This window comes from Staurois parvus, unplaced genomic scaffold, assembly GCF_062004578.1.
Source record: "Staurois parvus isolate SC_StPar_1 unplaced genomic scaffold, SC_StPar_1.0 ptg000371l, whole genome shotgun sequence".
NCBI classification, from domain to species: Eukaryota; Metazoa; Chordata; class Amphibia; order Anura; family Ranidae; genus Staurois; species Staurois parvus.
The window spans coordinates 1,484,336-1,508,536 of NW_028318167.1; the positions used below are offsets into that span (position 1 = coordinate 1,484,336).

Consider the following 24,201-nt stretch of genomic DNA (forward strand, 5'->3'; position numbering starts at 1 on the left):
AAAAAAGTATTAACATTCATACTGCCCATTTGCCTTACTCCAAACTTATATTCCAGAGCCACCCAGATAGTTCTGGATTGCAGGGAGATCAATCAAACCTGCAGCCTGTGAAACACAGAACAGACCTAAACAATCACACACCGCCACACTAATTACAGTAAGTCCAGCACTAAAGTTACCTAACCTAGCACCTATCTAGGTGGGTGCTACAATTCATACATACAAGAAGCCAGTTACTTATGCTGCAATGATCATGTGGGCAACACAGTGGCTAAATGGTTAGCAGTTCCGCCTGACAGTACTAGGGTCATTGGTTCGAATCCCAGCCACGGCACCTCTTGCCTGGAGTTTGCATGTTCTCCCTGTAGCTGCATGGGTTTCCTCTGGGTACTCTGGTTTCCTCCCACACTCCAAAGACATGCTGGTAGGCTAATTGGATCCTGTCTAAATTGGTATATGAATGTGAGTTAGGGACCTTAGATTGTATGCCCCTTGAGGGTTAGGTACTGATGTGAATGTACAATATATATGTAAAGCGCTGCATAAATTGACAGCGCTATATAAGTACCTGAAATAAATAAAATAAATGTGCCAACAAAGGACATTCTGATAGGAAGTGAAAGCAGAGTGATAGAGAGAAAATCTCATTGGTTTGCTGCTTCTCCTTCCACTATCACTGTTCATTCACAGGTTGGGGGGGGGGAGACTTGTATGTGTTACTTAACTGCAGGAGAGAAAAATCTGGTCTCCTGCTCTGTCAGACAGATCTGTGCTGTGTATATCTCAGCATTGAATGGAGAGAAATGAAATCCTTTAGCAGCTGAAACAGCTCCTATATACAATATATATTTAATCTGTAAGAGTGATTCTCCCCAAGGGAGAAACATACAGCAAAATACTCCTAACAGTTTTCCAAACATCTCTACCCTACCAAAGCAGACCGATAGTGTACTGAAAGTGGACATTAACAATGGTACAATAGCCACAATGTTCTCAAAATTTCCTAACAATAGCCATTCAGTCACACTAGGACAAAAAGATGAAGAATCATTGAGCAATTCGTGCTGAAAAGGTGGTTAAGACCACTTTCAGACTTTTTTTGTTAATTAAAGCTTTTTAAAGTAAATTACGCTGAAGCAAAACATCAATGACTAAAAAGAGAAGTTACACTGGTTATTCCAGCCTATATCATCTCTGCTAGTAAATGCTACTAATCCTTGCTTCAAGGTCCACCACATTTGACCCTTTTACCATGAGGACAGAGTCATAAGTTATTTGTTTAGGATTCTCAACCCTCCTCTCGAAACACACTTCAACTCTGCCTAGTGTCAATGCTAGCACATAGGTGACTGCAGGGGCAGACTGACAACTCATGGGGTCCCCGAGCAATAGGGGATCATGGGGCCCCTGTGTCCTTGCCCAAACTGAAAAAGCCTATGAAAAAGGTACCAGGGGCATCTCATGGGGCCCCCTACTGACCCCGGGCCCTCGGCAGTGCCCGAGTTTCCAAATGGTCAGTCCTCCCCTGGGTGAGTGCACAAACTTTGACTGCACACAAGCTTTGTGACAATGCTAGCCGATGTAGGCATCAATTTGCTATGCTGATCTGAAAATCTTAGCTGATGCTTAGGTGAAAATTGATATTTAATATACATAAAATGTAAAAACAGAGAAGGAAATTATATTTTTAAGGAGTACATAATGTAAATACACAATACTATATGAAGATGTTGATATTAATGATATAATGCTAACATCTTCTGTACAAATTGAGGGCATATTGTATAAGGGCTAAGAACATTAATATTAAAAAATACGCAAATTCATGAACCCTAGAAATAGATAACTGTACAAAAGGAGATGTTGTGCAGTATATCATTGCTAGCAGGATTCATTAGGCAGAATAATGAAAGTCAAATTCTGGTTGGCTGCTTTGTGTACTGCAAAGCTGTTATTTGCACTATATTATTTAATTAGCCCAACAGTACCATATACAGCTTATAATAAATATACCTCCATTGGAAAAGCTTTGAAGTTGACCGTATGTTCTGATCCTCTCTGGTTCTCCCTGCCCCAGTGAAATTTTGCTTCGTGTAACTCATATTCATGACCTCGAGGTAAAGGACCACCTGTTAAAACTAAAACAGAATTGTATGTATATTACATTTTATAAAATGTGTTTGTTCCTTTTTATTAAGTATTATTCATTAAAACAAATGTGTACCTATTCTGTACTTAACATCAATCAAGAACCAGACTGACTTCACCCTGTTATATAATCTTTACACAGGTACATTCTGTCTGTTCTTATGTAAATACACTGCACAATGCAAATACAACTCAGCAACAGGGTAAACAAATACAGAAACACTGAAGACTAGATTACAGTGCATAATAAAAAAGTGAGTTGTGAATTTTTATTTGCTTTCACTATTTTATTTTATTTATGTTATTTATTTTATTTGCTTTCACTATTTTGGAATATAGTTAGGTGTTGCGGCCACTTTGGGGGTCATTGCAGTTCGGTAGGTAGAGCAGGAGGACTGTCCTTATACATTTTTTTAGATTACAGTGCACCCATTATTGAAAATTAAGAACTCACCAGTCAATTGTAGAGTGGAGAATGTGCTGAGTATCTACTCTGGATTTACCCTGGGTTGGTTACATGCAGTGTAATAACCATGGCCCTTGGCCCCCGGTTTTTCTAATGCTCTGGTGACTGGATGTGGCTCTCATATGGCTTGGCTATGGCTGTTAGCATTCGCTGCTCTGCCATTTATCCCCATCTCTTTAGTGATGTTGCATCTCATAGTTCTCAGTCAAAAAGACTCTCTTGCTTGCCCTTTTAAGAAACAGATGGTTTCTTTTTGTACATATAATACTGCTTGAGTTGACATTATTGCATCCCAGAGGCACACAGCCTTTGGCAAAGAAACTCATAAGATGAAAGCTATTTTCATCTGGATCAGAGGATCTCATTTCTGTGGACACAAGCAGACACCCCACTTGCAGCTCATTGGGGATTCTGGTTAGGCAGATTGCAAATTGGTACTGTTCTCCACTAAGATAAGCAGCACCAACATCACCTGCCAAAAGGCGCTGCATTCCCTCCTCCCCACCAATCCTCTTGATTAACATAAACTTTCAGTGGCAGCAATGCAGCCCTTGTTTGCTTATGAAGCACTTGGAAAGGTTGGAATTTGAAAGCACGCTGAAGCCTTTTGGTTGTTTGGATTGTGCCTGCATATCTGACCCACCTCTAAACATCCCTACCCTCTACTCAGCAATCCTCTACAAAATACGTTATCTAGATTATCTAGTATTTTACCAAAATGTTAGACTTGCATTGAGAGAGGGGAACAGAAAAGCACCTCCATCCTGTATATGGAATGAGTAAACATAAATGCCTTACATACAAACGTACCATTAGAAACTATACAAACTGTGCTTGAACATAAGTGCACTCTGTTTGCAGATGATATCTTAATGTTTACAGTATACCTCTCCAACTACCACACTCCCTAACAAATTTGAAGTCCTTAAAGGGTTCTCTAGGCTCTCCGTATAACAGGTGAATTGTTCCAAATCCCCAGCATTGAATCTCAACTTGCCTGAGGTGGCGGTTGATTCTCTGCAAACTTAATTTGACTTTTATTGGTCAGCATCCATCCTTTCTTCTTTGGGTATTTATTTTGCTCCCTAAGTGCAGTCCATGTATAAAGTGAACAACCCACAAATGTTTAAATGTCTTACACAGGATCTTCAGAAATGGTTGACTTTGCATTTTCCTTGTGTTTGCAGAATCTTAGCTATGAGGATGAATTCTTTGATGAAGATTCTATATCTTTTTAGGACTTTTCTGGTTAGTATACATTTCAGATTGCCTTTGCCCATTTTATTTGGACTGAAGATATCAAAAGCATACCAAAAGGCCTTGGAGGTTTGGATTTTTCACAACTGGTCAAATATGCACAACTGGCTCAGCTGGCATTATGTAATGTGCATACGGGGGGCCTCACAGGGGGGCCTCACAGTGGGTCCAAATGAAGGCTCTCTCCTGCAAACCATACTGTATAGACACCCTAATTTGGATTAGATCTAAGTTCAGAACTCCAGTCCTTTGCTTATCCTTATTACATTTATTTGTATTGTGGAACAAAATGATTGACAAACAAGGATTTAGGTCTCTTCATGGCCCTGTCAGCGATTTTTTCCAGGTGAATTTATAAAGGATTCTTCAAAATTATGCATTTCTTTTCTGACAGCGAGCTATATGACATCACTAAGTTTAGGGCAAAGCTACAGCTCCCCACAAATGAGGAGTTTAGATTTTGGCAGATACATTCCTTTTGCCAATGTCAAATAGCTATAAGTGATTTATACTTTGTGGACTTATTTTGAAATGCTGTGCTTTAGAATGTATCTAAGGTGAAAGTCACATCTCTACAATTTATATGCTATTACATGAGATGACCCAGAAACTGTCCTACATGACCCTTTCGGAAAACAATTTGGGTAAGGTCAGCGAGCTTTCCAAGTGGCACAACTGAGTAGCTAATAAAGGTTTCAATGCCACTTTAATGGAAACAAATTATTAGGCTAATGTTTAGATGGTATATCATGTTTATCATGTATTTATTTATTTGCTTATAATCATGTTCTGTATTAAGCAATAAAATATTACAGATATTTTTGCATTGGGATAATTATCTAATATTTCAAATGAATCTGCTGATTTTCCTACATTTATTAATTCTAACTGTTTTGTTAAAAAAAAGCTCTAAAAATGAGACGCAGACTACACACACAAATGAGTAAGTGAAATGATTCCTCTTTCCTTTTCCTGCCCTGTACAAATCCAGAAAGAGATAATTGTAGAGAAAATTATTATTATTATAATTGCTATACAGGTTTAGTAGAGTTCCAACAGTTTGCACAGTGCTTTACAATGTAAATGGAGACAGCACAGTTACAATACAATTTACAATTCAATATAAGCTTGCTAGGAAGGTCCTGCTTGTGAAAGCTTGCAATAAGAAGTGGCAAGTGGTACTAAAGATAACAACTGCAAGAAGAGAGCTGATAGAGAAAGTAAACATGAAATCCTTAGGTGGAGGCAGGGTAGGTTTTCCTAAAGAGATAAGTACCTAAAATAAATAAATAAAATAAATAAGTTTTCATATATTGGCAAAAGGTAGACAAATTAGAAGGTAGCATTTAGAAGCCAGTGGTGGGGTCGGTAGAGTGGGGTGGCGGACAATGAACAGTTGGTAAGTTAGATGAATCTAGCGGCAGCATTTATGATAGACTGAAGAGGGGATAGCCTGTGCTGAGGTTAGCAAAAAGGAGAGTGGTTTCATTGGTTAAGAAGACACATATATTATTATAATTATTATTATTATACAGGATTTATATAGCGCCAACAGTTTGCTCAGCTCTTTACAATATATTGGGAGACAATGCAGCAATGATACAGTTCAATACAAGAGGGTTAGGAGGGCCCTGCTCCTTGGAGCTTACAATCTATCTTGGATATTTTATGCAGATTTTATTTTAGGAGTGGTGTGACATCTATACTTTGGGTGTCATCAGCATAGTGATGGTATTGGAAGCCCTGGGAGGTTATCAGGGTAATCCTCTGCAGCAGTGTGAGGAGAGGGTGACATTACTGCTAGAATTTCAGAAGCTGCTTGCAGCGTTAATAGCTATCTCCAGGATATAGAATGCAGATCTCACTAGTTGTAAGAATACTATGGATTGGATACTGGGTGTGATCTGTGTGTGTCAAGTTGTAGATGTTATGGGTGTGTGGATACTGCAGAATGAACTGTGTGTTGAATTGTAGATCTAGCTTGGGGTGTGGGTAGTGGGCAATGAACTGTGTGTGTTTAATTGTAGATATTGCTGGTGGTGTGGATACTGGAGTGTGATCTGTGTGTGCTGAATTACAGAATTTATTGGGGGTGTGGATGTAAGGGAGTAAACTGTTCATGTTTAATTGTAGATCTCCCACTTGAGTGTGATCTGTGTGTGGGCGGGCCACTCACTCTGTACCTAGGGGTGCCTAGCACATGCTCACCAATGCCTAGAACTAGGCAGCAACATAATTCATATGAAAGTCAAACATTTTGGTGGTTCCCCACCTTAAAGATGAGCTGTGCGCTGTGTGTAGTGATGTGACATGCAGAGTTACTCTGAAAGCCTTCCATCCTGTGTCACTACACACCCTTCTCGTTCTATGTTGCATTTAGTAGGGACACTGCTGAGTGTCATTCATGCATGCTCACTCCCGAGCTGGCTCTGTGTGTCCATTGACACACAGAGCGTGTAGCTCAGCCCCACCCCCACCCCCACCCTCACTTCTCAGTGGCTAAGAATGATAGCAGCATGAGCTACTGCTCTTATGCCTCTAGATCAAGATCATGCTCAGGTAAGTATTTAGGGGGGGTGTGGAGGGAGGAGCTGCATGCAGAAGGTTTTTAACCTTAATGCATAGAATGCATTAAGGTAAAAAAAACCTTTTACCTTTAGAACCACTTTAATTGTAGATCTTACTGATGGTGTGGATACTGGGGTGTGACCTGTATGGGTTGAATTGTAGATCACACTGGGGTGTGATCTGTATGTTTGAAGTGAATTTTTTTAATTGTAGATCTCACTGGTGGCATGTATACTGGGCTGTACGTTTTGAACTGTAGATCTTACTGGGGGTATGGAAACTGGGGTGTGATCTATGTGTGTTGAATTATAGATCTTACTGGAGATGTGGAATGGATAATGAGGAGTGAACTGTATGCATGAAATTGCACAACTAACTTAGTGTGGATGTTTGGGACTGAACTGTGCATGTTTAATTGTAGATCTCACTAGTGGTGTGGATACTGGGGAGTGATCTGTGTGACATAAATAGGTTACTTGCTTCAAAAATTTAGAAATTAAACATCAAAACCTCACCCCTATGCTGTGATTTACGTTATACTCTTGCCTGTGTGAACTTTTGTACCGCCATTTATAACAAAACATATAGAATGTATTTTGGCTAATTGAAAAACACATGCAATATAATGTAGCAATTCCCTCTTTTGGGGAAAGGTGCACACAAGGACACTAACCCACACTAATAAACCTTCACTTTCCTATTGATGTGTAACCAAGTTTTGTGTGTCACAGAATCCTATTATTTCCTGAGTACATAGTGCAGCTTTGGGAAATGTATCTGATGCATTTGATTTTCTCACAGAGCTGAAGTGTCAGGATTTCAGTCTCAGCCTTATAATTTCTCAAATCTTCTGTGCAAGGTCAACACTAAAACAGGAATGTAATCTTAGAGTAAATTAGATTTCATGAAAGGCAAGAGGAATGTATTAAGAGCTTATTTTCATGGATAGGTCAGATAATGCATAAACAATGAAAATGGATTTAATTGAAACGCCACAGAAATTGAAACATAAGGAATTGCATTTGAAAAGGAAAAGTCCATGTAGAGGAATGCATTGAAATCATTGCTTCCCAGTTTTAGAAAAGACTGTAAATCTTATTTTAATTATATTAAACAGTGCATAGCTTAAAATTATGTTAATTATGTATTTGAAAGGTATGCAAAAATAATCACATAACAATTTTGACATATATGCATCATATGAATGTTAACATTATTTAAATTATACTATTTTGAATAATGTTTATCTAAAGTGAATCATTCAAAACTATTCTTTGTGGCATACATTCTCAGTCTTTTCCCTGTTGTTGGAAATTATCTTTCCATTTTCATGTAGATGGCAAATATCCAGATGTCTCTGGCAGGAAAGTAAAGCTCTGCGTTACTTCCTTAAGGCAAATTATTATCACCAATTGTTTAATTCTTGCAGACTATTTACTGCAGCCTTGCTGGTATTAAGGTTCTTATTATTATTCTATATTTGATCTGATAATCTATGAATCCCATAGTACATGATTTTCTACAATGCTCATAAGAAGTGTAACTAAATATCACATGACCCAATAGAAACATTTTGGTGGGGTCCCCAGAAACAACCTGTGGCACTGACCTTCTCACTGATGCTACGTCACAGCTTATGTTTTTGTTTTTTTTAATATTTATTTAGAAATGCACAAAACATCAAACAGTACAATGCGTGTTTACCAACAAAAATATGAGAGCCCAAAAGAAGAGAAATACAAAACAAATAAGTAAAACAACAGTATCCGACAACACAGTGTCTATAGTTATTCCTTTGGAAATCCAAAGGTGAAGGCTGCGGAGCTTAAGTGCTCATACAACAAACCAGTTTGCAGTAGGAGGTACATCAAACTAAAAAAAAAAGGGATGGGGGAGAAACCGATGGGGGGAGGGATTGGAGTCGGTGCTGTGAGATAGGTGGAAGGAGGAAGGGAAGGAAGATCAGGAAAGAGGTCCAGCAAGGTTGCGTGTATTGCAAGGGCGGGTATAGCCATTGGGGCAGCCATGGCAGTGCAGTAGCTCATGTGTATTGAGAGTATTCATCAGAGAAATTAAACTGATCCCAGTAAAACCACCTGGTCTGATGTTCTTCTGATTGTTCTTGGATGGCAGAATCCAGATGCTCCATGCTCTTTATATCGTTCACTCTGGAAAACCATTGGGCTAGGGTCGGGGAAGATTGTTGCTTCCACATAGCAGGGATACAGGATCTGGCTGCATTGAGTAAGTACTTAAGCAGAGATTTATGATATTTTTTCTAGAAAGAGGGGTCAGATTGAGGAGGACCACTGCAGGGTCATCAAACAGAGAGATGTCTGTAAATTTCTGTATAAATTGCAGGACTTGCTGCCAAAATGGCAGATAGACATTCCCAAAAAATATGAAAAAGCATGCCTGGATGGGCTCCACATCTCCAATACCGATCATACATTTGTGGGAACAATTTGGTCAGAACCGCCGGAATCCTGTACCATTGAGTTAGAATTTTATAGGCTCTCTCCTGATATTTTCTGCACCACAAAGATTTATGAGCAAAGAAGAAAATCCAATCTTCTTGTGATTTGGAAAAAGTGGTTTGTAGGCCTCTTTACCATTTTGCATGGAATGGGGGAACAGAACTAGCATGTAATGCCAGTAAGTGTTGGCAAGAAGACGATAATGTTTTCCATATTGGTCCATCGCCCAGGCAGAGTTCCTCAAATTGAATTAGGGTCCTCTGGAAGAGATGTGGTTTGGGTAGCGTGCATAGGAAATGTGATAATTGGAGGGCCATTCAAGTAAAATTTTGCAATAGGGAGGACAAAAAAGGCTGGAAATTAAGTTTAAAGGTGGCGGTTAGATTCTCAGGAATTTTTGGCAGAAGCTATAATGTTCAAAGTTCTGGTAGTGTTACCCCTTGTGTAAGGGAATTTCTGTGAGACAGCTGGTTAATAGAAATGTGCATGCGCACAGCAATATCCGCAGAAGAGTGACCAGATGTGCGCATGCGCACAGAAATGCGCGATCGCGCACAAGCACACGCGTACCGTGAATATTGCCACCAGATGGACTATATAAAGGATGCTTCTGCCTGTGCTTAATGCTGACTGGTCTTCAGCTGTTTCCCTGTCTCCTGCTGCATTCCTGTATGCAGGGGCAGACTGACAACTCATGGGACCCCCGGGCAATAGGGGATCATGGGGCCCCGTGTCCTTGCCCAAACTCAAAAAAGCCTATGAAAAAGGTACCAGGAGCATCTCATGGGGCCCTCTACTGACCCCGGGCCCTCGGGCAGTGCCCAAGTTTCCAAATGGTCAGTCCGCCCCTGCCTGTATGATCACCTTGTTGCTCATTCCTGACCCCGGTTCTGTTCCTGACTTTGGCTTGCTTATGATTTGGTACCTCACTGCCCGCCCATTGATGACCCTGGCTATTCCTGTGACCTTGCTCTTGTCTCAGATCCCAGCTTCCTGTCCTGCTCAAGTGCCGGCCTGGCTGTCTATTATACCAGCTCTGCACACCATAAACTGTTCCTGCTTCAAGTGTGCTGGGAGATCTGATACATCACTTATCCTTATCTGGTTGTGGAAGCGGAGTGCCCTTTTAACTCAGGTGGGATTCCGAAACATTGCTACCATTCCTAAACTGGTGGTTCACCAATCTCTTCAGGACTCCAGCTACAAGCTCTTCAGGCAACACCTGCTGGCACTCTTGTTCCTCTGGTCCCTCAGCACCCTCTGTTCCACTTCCAGTGGGGTTAGGGCTAGTGACACAAGTGAGGCAGACCTTGTCATTTAATTCGCCTATCAGGTACGTGACACCTTGCTTCTCTGAATTGAGTTTTGCTTCTGAGGCAAAATCCGGGTTAGATTTGTGGGTACATTCTAGAATATTAAGCAGTGTAAGTAAATCAGCCAAAGACTTTAGTCTGCGTTGTTTGGCCGCTAGACCATGATTGATAAAGATCCCCCAAATGTAACACTTGTGTGCTAACCAGAGAAAGGTGGTTGTCCACAGAGCCTGAATTCGTAGAAAAGTAAGTGTTCAGTTCACGCAGGATGTCAGCCGTAATGTCAGGGTCCTTCAGCAGGGACTTGTTGAGGCGCCAGGTCGGTGTTCCAGGTGGTTGTTGGGTGATGTGACTTTTAAAATAATCAGGACGTGATCTGAGATAGCAATATGGCCTATATCAGTCTTAGATACCAAAGGTATGGAGGAATGCTTAATAAGACAGAAATCAATTCTGGAATAAGAACCATGAAAAGGTGAAAAGTAAGTAGTCTTGCTCCCTAGAATGAAAGATCCTGCAAATATCGACCAGCTGGTGGAAGTGGATGAGGTCCTTGAGCCAGCCGAGGAGTCTTTTTGAGGGTCAATGGTTATGTTGAAGTCTCCCGCTAATATGAGAGTACCCTCTAGGAAGGAATCAAGAGTAGTAAAAAATGTTTCCAGGGCTGGCAGTTGATTAGTATTAGGTAAATATACGGTCGCCAGAGTGAACGTCTGGGTGTAAAGAATTCCCTTGAGCAGGAGAAACCTGCCCTCTGGATCTCAGGGCACATCCTGGAGTTGCCAGGGGGTAAATTTAGCAATCAAGATACTGGTTGTTTTGATTTGGAAGACTGGGAAGGGCAATGATAAACCAGAGGAAAGTTTTGTTGCATAGTTTAGGGATTGTGTCCACTCTGAACTGAGTCTCTTGGAGGAGAACTATATGGGCCTTTCCTCTCCACAATTCAGTGAGACAACTAGTTTGTTTCTCCAGAGAATTTAGCCCCTTTATGTTCCACGAGACAATTTTCATGGCCAAGGCTCACAGATCTGTAGCAGACCGTCAGTACTACCCCAAAGCAATGGGGAGGGGGGAAGGTAGGAAAGGTGAGGGAGGATGGAGAGATAAAAGGGAAGCACAGTGGCTAAATGATTAGCACTTCCGCCTGGCAGTACTAGGGTCGCTGGTTCGAATCCCAACCCCGGCACCACCTGCCTGGAGTTTGCATGTTCTCCCTGTGACTGCGTGGGTTTCTTCGGGGTACTCCGGTTTCCTCCCACACTCCAAAGACATGCTGGTAGGTTAATTGGGTCCTGTCTAAATTGGCCCTAGTATGTATATGTATGAATGTGAGTTAGGGACTTTAGATTGTACGCTCCTTGAGGGTTAGGGACTGATGTGAATGTACAATATATGTATGTAAAGCGCTGCGTAAATTGACAGCGCTATATAAGTACCTGAAATAAATAAATAAATAGGAAAAAAAAGGAGGAGGGACAGGTAAGGAAAAGAAAGGGGAAGAGGGAGAAGGTAAGCAGAGAAAGGTAGGTGCAACTGAAAAAGATAGGAAAGAAGGGATGAGAGAAAGCAGGTAAAGAAAAAAGGGGAAAGAGGAAAAGAGGGGTTTTATAAGATTAGTGCTCAAGGGAGCAATTCCACTGCCACCAGAGCAGAGAAAAGGTGGGTAGTGGGTAGGCACTTTCGGATGCAGAGCCCCAACCCAAGGTGCCCTCATCAGCAAACATAAAGATAATAAAGTCGGCATAATAGTGTCAGAACCATCTATGAGGCCAACTCCCAGGGACGAAGGCATCGCACTCACATTAAACAATTACTATTTGTGGGTATGTACGGGTACCTTCCATGTAGATTCTCCCATTAGAGAGAATAAGAGTTGCACCCAGGGGGCTCCTCTCTTCTGAAGAATCTTCGGAAGAGCAGGGGTTACCCAAATGCAAAGCAAATTACAAGTACAAAAACTGTACAGACTGCTGAACCAGTATTCTGATAGATTAGGTAGTAACATGGAAAGTATATCTGTATCCTGTCTTACCATTGCCTGGTAACAAATGCCTCTAAGAGGGCACTATAGAAAACATCATAACACAACTTACTGCAAGACAATACCACTTCATGCATAGTCAACCTGAGGTCTCAGAATTGGGGGGAAGGGAGAAGGTGCACTATGTGACACCGCCAGGGGCGGACTGACCATTTGGAAACTAGGGCACTGCCCGAGGGCCCGGGGTCAGTAGGGGGCCCCATGAGATGCCCCTGGTACCTTTTTCATAGGCTTTTTTGAGTTTGGGCAAGGACACAGGGGCCCCATGATCCCCTATTGCCCGGGGGCCCCATGAGTTGTCAGTCTGCGCCTGGACACCGCATACCTCTCGTAGTAATCACACAAACTGACAAATAGCAGAGATCCACTGGGTCGAAAAGGGAGTAGGAAGAGAAGCAGATGGCCTCCAACAGAGAGCGCAGTCACAGATAAGGTTGTCTTAAACATAAACCTAATAAAGGTTCCATAACAAGGTGGCCTTCAAGCTCAATGGCTATATGCAATATATACAACCCAGCTATGAGACCTCATGAACAGTAAGGTAAACAATAGGTAAGTACACCGTCTCAGAAACACAGTAAGAATTAAAAAAAAAAAACCCGCACAACAGCATATAACAAGTTGTAAAGGCATTATTTGAAAGGTATTGGCTGTAGCCCTATATCAGTTACCACTCAAGGAGTCCACGTTCCCTTAGGTCCCATGTAGGACCTAGTGGTATACATGGTATAAGGCCAGGAGGAATACTCAAGACCCAATGCTCTGAGCTAGAGCCTGGCAGGCTTTGCAAGCTGGTCAAGGAGGCGTCAATGTTGTCCCTCCTGATGGGTGGCAGGTTGTCTGTTCCACTGAGAATGATGGTTGCCGCGTACCCTTTGCGGTCTACCCTAGACTTTCTGCTCCGCTGGATCCATGGAAGTGGGGATGGTAAACCAGTTATGTACTGGCAGAGGCTCCATATCTGCAAAAGTGAATAAGTCAGGCAGGTCATATGGGTGGCGCAAGGGGAAAGTATGGTTACCTTTACGTACCATCAGATGAAAGGGATAGCCCCACTTGTATGTCATCTCTAGTTCAACGATTCTCTTCAGTAATGGCTCTTCGCATTAGCAGGGTCTTCTTGGAGATTTCTGGGAGCAGATGGATCGGAGTACCATCAAACTCTAGCACTTCCACTCTCCAGGACTGTTGTAAGATTTCCTCAGTAGGAAAGTAGGAATGCAGACAGCGTAGTATGTCATGCAGCAGGGCAACGAGGTAGGGCCTTGGCCTAGAGTACGATGGACCTGGTCAATGATGACCTCTATGTCAGGGGGTCAGTCCAGGTATCTGTTGAAAACAGTAGAGACATGTGCATGCAGGTTTGTCTGCACAATGGTTTCTGGAATACCCTGGAGCTTGATGTTTTGTCTGCAGCTCCAGTTCTCTAGGTCGTTAAGAAGCAGGTGCAGTTGTGTAAATTGCTTAGCTAAGTCTGTATGTGCGGTCTGTAGCATATCCAGAAATTGCACAGTAGCCCCATGGTCACTTTCTAACCCCACTACTCTAGAATCAATAGCAGAGACTTCCTGCTTGAGGCCTTGTAATTCTTCCCCTAGGACAAATTCTACCCAGGTAGCCAGGACCTCAAAGTCAGCTCTGGTGGGGAGCTGTTGAAGAAAGGACCACAGGGTCTGCCCAGTCAAATCACTTAGGGCTGCCGAGCAGAGACCCTCATGGTGGTGTAGATGCAGATTCGACCATAGAAAACGTTCCATTCCCGGGGTGGGTGGACAAAAAGGGTGCCAGTCTCTGTTGAAAGAGCCGTTAAGGCGGGGTATCTGTTAGGTAGGGCGGCTGTGAGAGTTCCTTGGGTCTGGAGCTCAGCAAACCATGTCCTTATCTGTCCATGCCAAGACCACACCTCCCACAACTTATGTTTTATGTGTTGACCTGCTTTGGTGCCTTTCTTCTTTTATCTATCTACTTTTACTAAATCCATTGGAAGGGAAGTTATGTTGATTTGATTGTTTGTGGGTTTGATCATTTTGTTTGAATTGCACATCAATCAGATAATAAATTGTGTGTATGGCCACCAATAAATCTGAGCACCCCCCCCCAGCTTTGCTTAATTCCCTAGGCATTTGTCAACATGCCTGTCTTTTCAGTCACAACTGCTAACCTTTTTATCTCCCTAGCTACTTTTTCTGCTTTTAGCATCTTCAAAAGTTGCTTTCAAAATTGTATACAGTAAACACTGCTATTTCTCTGGCTTGTTTTTTTCATTTTATTTTCCCGAAAACATAAATTCAAATTTTTGTGCACTTATTACTTTCTAATTCTACCCCAAAACAGTTTATATACTATATATATATATATATATATATATATATATATATATACAGTTGTGTTCAAAATAATAGCAGTCAGACATCACTAACCTGATCAATCACTGTTTTTGGTAGAAATGATATTTCTACATGGCAAATAATTTACTAGCAGGTGTAGTAGAGTAATAGAAATCCAACAGACCCAACAGTCATGACATGCATGCTGTTGATTCTGTGTAATTGAATCACTCATTGAAAGGGGAATGTTCAAAATAATAGCAGTGTGGAGTTCTATTAGTGAGGTCATTCATTCTTTGAAAAACAGGTGGCAATTATTGCCCTTATTTAAGGAAGGAAGGCAGAAAATGTTGTACATGCTGATTACAGTGCATTTCTCTCTGGAATTCTGAGGAAAATGGGTCGTTCCAGACATTGTTCAGAAGAACAGCGTACCTTGATTAAAAAGTTGATTGGAGAGGGGAAAACATATAAAGAAGTGCAGAAAATAATAGGCTGCTCAGCTAAAATGATCGCAAATGCTTTAAAATGGCAAACAAAACCTGAAAGACATGGAAGAAAGCGAAAAACTAACATTCCAATGGATAGAAGAATAGCCAAAATGGCAAGGACTCAACCAACATACAGCTCCAGGAAGATCAAAGAAGGTCTAAAGTTACCTGTGAGTACTGTTACAATTAGAAGGCGCCTTTGTGAAGCCAAGCTATCTGCAAGAAACCCCGCAAAGTCCCACTGTTTAAAAAAAGACGTGCTGAAGAGGTTACAATTTGCCAAAGAGCACATTGACTGGCCTAAAGAGAAATTGCGCAACATTTTGTGGACTGATGAAAGTAACATTGATCTTTTTGGGTCTAGTGGGCGGAGACAGTTTGTCAGACGACCCCCAAACACTGAATTCAAGCCACAGTACACTGTGAAGACAGTGAAGCATGGTTGCGCAAGCATCATGATATGTGGATGTTTCTCATACTACGGTGTTGGACCTATTTATCGCATACCAGGGATCATGGATCAGTTTGAATACATCAGAATACTTGAAGAGGTCATGCTGCCTTATGCTGAAGAGGAAATGCCTTTTGAAATGGATGTTCCAACAAGACAATGACCCCAAACACACCAGTAAACGTGCAACATCTTGGTTCCAGACCAACAAGATTGAGGTTATGGAGTGGCCAGCCCAATCCCCAGATCTTAATCCAATAAAAAACTTGTGGGGTGACATCAAAAATGCAGTTTCTGAGGCAAAACCAAGAAATAGAGAAGAACTGTGGAATGTAGTCCAATCATCCTGGGCTGGAATACCTGTTCACAGGTGCCAGAAGTTGGTTGACTCCATGCAACACAGATGTACAGCAGTTCTCAGAAACTGTGGTTATACAACTAAATATTAATTAAGTGATTCAAAGGAAAGCAAAATCTTCAAACATTTTTCAGTTTATATAGTGAATGTTTGAGTTTGTAAAGAAGAATACAAAAACATGCTATTTTTTTGAACAGTCTAATATTCACTTTTCTTCAATTTTTTTAGAGGAACATCACAAATTTGATATATTTTTCTTCATGTTTTGATTTGGAATAGAATGTGTAGTGTTCCCAATGCATTTGTGTGTATGGAAATAAAAGCTATTAGAAGGATTTTGAGCTTTATTCACTTTTTTCAACACACTGCTATTATTTTGAACACAACTGTATACACTGTATATATATATATATATATATATATATATATATAATATTTTTTTTGTTTTGTTTGTTTTTGTTTTATTTGTTTGTTTTTTTTACAATGAAAAGGGGGGGGGGGGTTCTTTCTCATTCACCCACCTGCCCTCCATTCACAGAGCACTTCCCATTGTGGGAACTGTTAGTGCAGCTTCTATGAATAGAGAATGGATGCGGAAGGAGCGGACGTAGCCAGTACATTTGACAAATGCCTGTCACAGGTGCAACTGCCCTCTTCAGTACCAAAAGATCACAACTACGGGGGGAAGAGGACTAAAGGTTTAAACCTAACAAAGCAGCCACCAGCACATGGGACACTTTTAATTCAAGTAAGTACTTTCCTGGGTGCAGACTTAAAAAAAAATACTAAAAGTCAGCATTAAAGAAGAAGTAAGTTAAAAAATAAAGAAATGTGAACAGGCTGAGTCTTTATAGCAGAAGCAAATAAATACACTTATCTGACTGTTTGCAGCCTCCTGTAGAATATACACTGAGCTGCGCATGCACTGCTCAGTTTATATCCTGGCACACTGCCTGTACATCAGCATGACTGCACTTCTGCTCATTCATGAGAATGACATCATCCTGTACCAGCCAATCAATGTGGCCAAAGATCAGAAGAAGCTAGGAAAAAGTGCTGGGGAGGGACTTTGCAGGTGTTGGTCCATTGAAACAAAGGTAAGTACTTTTACATTTAGTTCCACTTTAAGTAGGAGAGGTAGCAAGAGGCAAAAAATACAACCTGTGTAGGATAGGAATGGCTTATGTCAACTGAGAAGGATGTAATGAGTTTGTACATACACTGTATCTATGCTACTATCACACCTTTGATTCCCCAAGAAGGACAAAACATCAACGAAATTCAGAAATATTAGTTAAAGTGATGCTTGTAAAGTACTTGCCAACTATCCATTAAACTACTTTATTGTTAAAGTGATATTAAAGTTTCTTTTTTTATAATTAAAATAATGAGCATGTCATACTTACCTGCTCTGTGCAATTGTTTTGCACAGAGCAGCCCTGATCCTCCTCTTCTCCAATTCCCCGTGGACACGCCTGTCCCCTCCTCTTCAGCAAGTGCCCCCATAGGAAGCATAGATGCATAGAATGCATTAAGGTAAAAAACCTTTAGGCTTTAGAACTGCTTTAATTTCCATTGTCCATCCGTTTGAAACTCTTTACCCAGAAGCAGTCATACTTGCTCCTGTACTGTCACTAGGCACATCCACATTACAATTGCATTAAATATGCAACATTTATGTAACTAATACTGATTGCTGTTCTATTCAAGTAACCATTTTGATTTTGACCTATAGAGAAATAAAAAGGCAACATAAAGTGTATGTAAAATGTATTTGTGTATCTACTTATGTTATGTGCTTAGGAAGTATGGGTGTTGATAAAAGGGGAATATGGAAGTCCGCATGGACTTCCCTGCAGTAGCTTCTAGTCTGGATGACCTTCATCCAGACCAGAAGTGGAGACCATTAGGCAAGTGTTTCTGTGTTCCAGTAGTTTAATTATTTGAGCATCTATGTGTATTTGAAACCTGTTGACAAAAGTATATCTGTTCTATTTTTTATTTCACGTGCACAGTGCCAGGGGATCTTCCTCATATTATCTGGGTTATTTGTTAAAGCGACCATCAGTTAAAGCTGACTAACACATCAAAGTTTATACTTTTCAGTATGCACCATCACTTCCTGTCCCTATGTACATTAAAATATGATTTTTGTTTTTAACCATACATAGTTTTTGAGAAAAGTATCTGAAAAGTCCATGATGTCATCGAGTGAAAGGAGAAAGCACAGCTATGGCACTTGACACACTTGAGCGCTTTGTAGTTTGAAGCTCTAAAAAAGCTCAAACTTAACAATTCAATTGTTCTGTATGATGCCTGTTCACACCTGATCACACGAACAGGCACCATAGAGAACAATTGATTTTTTACATTTAAGGTTTTTTGGAGCTTCAAGCTACAAAACTCTCAAGTGTGAATGCAGCATCCAGGAGGTATCAAGGAATTGCCCTTAATACTTCCCATCATTGGAGAAAACTACAATACCCATTATGCAAAGGGAATTGTAACTCTCAAACTCTCAGCACGAGTCAGTGAGGTAGGGTTGTGGCAGAGTGAATAGGCGTGATAGACCAGGAGTCTCCTGGGATGTCAATTGTGGTGTTGTGTCATGGTGAGCCAGATAGATCAAGAGTTTCCTAGCATGTTAAAGTTGGGATGTTACATTTACCCAGGATAAGAGCAGGCACAGCAGCCACCAGTCTTGTAAATAGGAAATAAGGTGCACAATGTTGTTTTCATGCAGGATACATATAGTTATTTCACAGTGGCTGCATCCTTAGTCTTACAATGAATAACATACAGTATTTGCTACTAGGAAGTTACTATTTTAAACTGGCATACATACATGTTTCTGCCTGGAGTTCAGCATTAAAGGATAAGTTCACCTTTCATAACATGTTACACCAGTATTCAGGGTGTAATATGTAATATGTTACGATCAGACCAGTCACCGCTCCCCGCTTTGACAGCTAGCTGGGGATCTCCCCCCCCCCCCCCTTTGCTAGCTGTCAAATTTTGCAAAAAGTGGCCATGCGGGCTCCACCCACCAGCTGCGTCACTCATTCACTGTGTTCTGTGAATGAGAAGCTGCAAGTCCCAACAGTCTTAGCAGCTGTCAGCTTGTGATCCTCAATGAACTACCTCGGTACTGAGGAGCGCCATGGTACCAGTAGTTCATTGATTTTTGTACATCCTGTATGGGCAAGCAGATATACTGACAGATCTGCAGGAGACCTGCATGCCTCGGCAATCTGCTGATCACTGGTGCAATGCTTTACAGGATCCTGCAGACAAAAATAATAAATGCACATATTTTTACCTGTAAAAAATGTGAATTTATTATATTTACCAAAAGGTGGACTTATCCTTTAAAGTGATAATAAACTCTTAAATAAGTCCTCTGGAGTGACCAACCTCAGGTGATATACATTGATAAATTAAAGCCTTCTACATAAGCTGTACCTGTTTATCTGCAGCCCTCTTTCCTTTACAGTTTTCCAAAGTACTCAGATCAAAGGGTATTTCTCAGTTTGCAGAAGGCAGGGGACAGGATCTGATATCACACACAGCACAGCACAAAGCACAGAGCTGAGTGTAATCTGAGATCTAAGTATACGGAAAGGATACATCTCCCTCTACACAACCTCACTTGAAAACATGCATATCTGAGATTGTAATTCACCTGCTCTCCAAAGATTGCCTAGTAGTGGAGATAACTGTCACAAGTGACACATGCAGATAGCAGATGAAGGAGAAAGCAGACAGGATTCACACTAAGTGCTATAGATGTACAGACATATAGAGGCAAGTAGACGTTATACAAGGATATGCTTTGATTATTTTTCATTTCAGAGGTTTACAACCACTTTAAGGTTATCTAAGTGCCATACTGCTGTCATATACGACAGATTCTACACATTGCCTAATTGACTTTTCAAAATTGATTTAGCTTATATCAGTCTGTAAATTGATAGTTATATCTATTCTGGTTAATTTTTAGGTGCATTAAATTGGATAAGATATTGGGATTATGGTAGCAATATCTATTTCACGTCTACAGGAAAACTCTTGGATGAAAGCCAGCCTCATTGAGGCAAGTGTGCTGTTTATGACCAAAGGTTGCTGAACTTAGCACAGCACCAGCGTCTTTCATCTTCACTGAGTAAAGTCTTCAGCCATGAGTGTTATACAGTATATTTTTAATACATATAATCACTGCAGGGATATTTACTTGTTCATCTCTCAGCTTATAAGTACAATTATAATTAAACAATGTACACTGTTGTCAAACATCCTTAAGTGTTCCTGTGTTGATGTATTTATCATATTTACATATAATAGTGCATACGTTGATAACAAAACAAGACAAATGTCTCTCAAATACAGGCCTATGGCAGTTTTAATGGGATATTGTCAGCAGAACTGTTAGGACACTTTAATGTATTACTCAGCCGCCCAAGGTAACACCCATTTGGCAGTCTCTTGAGAGGAGCAGATTATTTCATGGAGGTTTTAAAGTGCTGCAATGACTCTCAGCTGGTCATGGTGTATATCATGGATAAAATTGCTTTTCTGTGTGATCATACAAGAATAAAGAGCTTTGCACTTTAAAACAAGCGTGTCGGAGTGCTGGTGACATATTTTACTGATGTCTGAGGAAGTGATATGACAAGTCAAATAATGAATGTTACAGGGAATAAATGAGAAACCATTCCTGTATTCAGTGGGGCTGGTAGCCTATAAAGAATCTTCCTTGCCTAGCTCTGCCTATAATTCTATCACTGGAAGCATTTCTTAAAAAATGTTGTAAGTGTTCAAGGCATTCATACAGTTCCATTTGTGTTCGGTCACATGGGAGAGTCTTCTTTTGCATTGGTTGAGGCTCTCTGTACTATGTGACTTGAATGTGGGTTACTGTGTGGCATGATTGTAGCACTTGCCCAGCCATTTCTTTGAATCTTGGGTTGTCTATGTGTTACTCTACCTCCATACTTCATTCATCTATTTAGATGAACAGATAAAACATGAGTGCTCATGTATAATAGAGTATCTAGTCCAGAACACACAGTGAGAAAATTGGACTGTGCATGCATGGATTTCCATTGCTACTTCATTCACTAAACAGAAGCACAGATGCTCCTGTTTAGGGTAGTTACTGGTCCAGCAGACACTGGTCTGACTGTTCTCTGATACAGCATCTATGGACTGTTTTAGATGCTAAAACGCAGCTGCTAAATATTCCTAAATGTTGTCAGCAATAACTATAACTTTTCAAATGTGACCTTTATGCTTTTATTGCAGTCTGAGAAATTTGCATGGGGTATTGATTTTTTGTTAGAGAGTTTTTGTATAGCTATACAAGAGAGAAATGGGCTAAAAGCAACTGTAAATTAAGCTACTTGGGATCATCGCATCAACTTACTGAGAAGCTCGTGAAAATTCACTCTTATGAAAAAGTAGTACACTAAAACAGAAAATATCCAGATATATTCAGTGAAGTATTATGTTTATGAAATGATTCACTGAGATGCTATCATTGACCAACACTTTTAATCTAGAACTTCTAGAAATAGAAGAATGTGCCTTGAATTCCTCATGTCTTTCAAGGTTTCTAGTTGTACTTTATTATTTTTATTGGCCTCCTAAAATGGTCACATGCATAGCTTTGCATGATGTTTGCAAGGATCTTATCCTGTTAATGTACATCAGTTAAATGCTGCTTACTTTTTCACTGTGATTGTTCCTAATATATTATATATTTGACCATCTGCAAAGTGTCCACATTAAGCTCAAGCACTGACATGATTATTTCTGCTCAACAATGCATTCCAAATGTAAAGAGACAGCGGGGTTGATTTACTAAACATAGAGAGTGCAGCATCTGGTGCAGCAGGGCATGGTAGCCAATCAGATTCTAACTTCAGATCGTTCAATTAAGCTTTGAAAAAAAATGGAAGCTGACTGGTTTCTGTGCAGAGCTGCACCAGATTTTGCACTCTCCAGTTTTAGTAAATCAACCCCATAGTCATTCTGCCCATGAAAATGGCAGTGTTTTTGTAATATGTTCACTTTAACTGTACTCACCAGCAGCTCATTGCCCCACTGCAGTTGCAACTGAAATTGACAACACAGGGAAGTGATTATGTCACTCCATGGGCATGTGTCAGTGCTTCTGGCAATTGTCTGCTAAGCCCAGGAACAGTCACAGGGTATCAGGGCATATGCTCCCCCATACCTGGAAATGCCAGTTATTCTTGCCAGCTATAGAGGAGCAATGTTCTATGAGTGTGTGTAGGACGAGAATACAGGGGTCAAGGGAGACCCTTTGTAGTGACACCTTCACTTTGTCCTGCATTGGCAAGGTACTATTGACTTTTTGGAGTGGAATTCTAAAAAACAGAATGATGGACGCTGCCTGTCATTCAATGCAGAAGAGGAGCTCTGGCTGGTACTGGGAGCAGTAAGTCTTTGGTGGATAGTGATGGAGAGGTGAGTACAAGTTGTTGTTTTTTTATTTTTGCAACCACTGGGCAATATACACTGCTCAAAAAAATTAAAGGAACACTTTGAAAACACATCAGATTTCAATGGGGAAAAATATCATGCTGGATATCTACATACTGATATGGACTGGATAATGTGTTAGGAACGTAAGGATGCCCCATCATTTGATGGAAATGAAAATGATCAACCTACAGAGGACTGAAACCCTGAAAATCAAAGTGAAAAAGTGATGCAGCAGGCTAGTTCATTTTGCTGGAATTTCACTGCAGCAACTCAAAATGGTACTCAGTATTTTCTGTAGTAGGCTCTGGCAGTGCTCAACTTGTTCCTCCTTCCACAAAGGAACAGATACCAGTCCTGCTAATGGGTTAAGGACCTTCTACATCCCTGTCAAGCTCTCCTAGAGTAACTGCCTGTCTCCTGGAATCTCCTCCAATCTCTTGAGACTGTGCTGGGAGACACAGCAAACCTTCGGGAAATGGCACATATTGATGTGCCATCCTGGAGGAGTTGGACTGCCTGTGCAACCTCAGTAGGGTCCAGGTATCGCCTCATACCACCAGTAGTGACACTGACCCTAGCCAAGTGCTAAACTAGTGAAAAACAGTCATAAAAGATGAGTAGGGAAAAAAATGTCAGTGGCCTCCACTTGTAAAACCATTCTTATTTTGGGAGATCGTCTCATTGTTGCCCATCTATTGTACCTGTTAATTTCATTAACACCAAAGCAGCTGAAACTGATTAACAACCCCATCTGCTAGTTAACTGTCATATACTTAACTGATCTATGTCCCACAAGTTTATTTGACTTGATGCTATACTCTGATTAAAAAGTGTTCCTTTTATTTTTTTGATCAGTGTATATGTCTTACTGATGTGTTATTTGTGTTACCACATATTTGAAATGATAAATGAAAATTGCATTACTTTATATCCCAGATGCCCAACCCAACTCATTCTTCACAACATTATCCACTATTATTAGAATCATAGGTCAGTCTTTGTAATCAGTTTACAAGCTTCTGGTCGAATATGATCACAACAGAAAACTCTCTGCATTTGACCCAGAGACTCAGGATTTTAGGTTTATCTCAGGGTCTCATGATTCACGTGCCTCAGCTCAGGGTCACTAGTTCAGTCCCATGTGTTTAGTTTTTTTTTCACAAATTAATTGCTGTTCTCATCATCTAGTTTCTACTTCCAATAAACAAAGTTATTTTTAATTTGCCAGTGTACTTTAAGTACATTTTGATTACAACTTCCAGAAAAGGCTAATAAACTTCATAAGACTGCAAGTGTGTGATGACCTTTTTTACCAAAATCTTTAATCTTAGAGGTCCTTAGATGTTCACCTGCACATTTGAGTCTGAGAGGGTGAAAGCAAAGATGTATATTTCTGTCGGGATTGCTGTGTAAACCATCGTGAGAGGCACAAAGGGACTCTAGGTTGCATCCTAGGTTACAAAGTACCCCCACTAACATGTTTTGGGACCATGCTTTTTCATCTCTGATGAAGGAGATTTCTCTTGGTTTTATGTTCTGATCCGAGCCACTGTGTTGAAGCTGGTATTGTGGAAAGACAGTGAGGTTTTACCAAACTATAGATGGTGTAGAAAAGCTGTCTAGGGTTTCATGATAATAAACAGTCATGCCAGAATGTGCAAGGAAAACTCATACAAATGAGCGCAGAGAGGCCACTCCAGGTGGAAACATGTGAACAGTTAATCATGAGCTCACCACTGCTGCCTTGTTAATCATTTGCATGATGAAGAGAACTGGAAAAAAAGGCGCTGTGGA

At 40.6% G+C, this 24,201-nt stretch overlaps 1 protein-coding gene across 2 annotated transcripts in view; it reads right to left on the bottom strand.

Moving 5' to 3' along the window:
* CA8 (carbonic anhydrase 8 (inactive)) overlaps nt 1-24,201 on the bottom strand; it is a 112,857-nt gene that overhangs the window by 53,261 nt on the left and 35,395 nt on the right. For both annotated transcript variants that reach the window (XM_089685309.1, XM_089685310.1), the window contains one exon: nt 2,014-2,138. In XM_089685309.1, the coding sequence (XP_089541435.1) occupies nt 2,014-2,138 (125 nt within the window). The remainder of the gene's footprint in view (nt 1-2,013; nt 2,139-24,201) is intronic.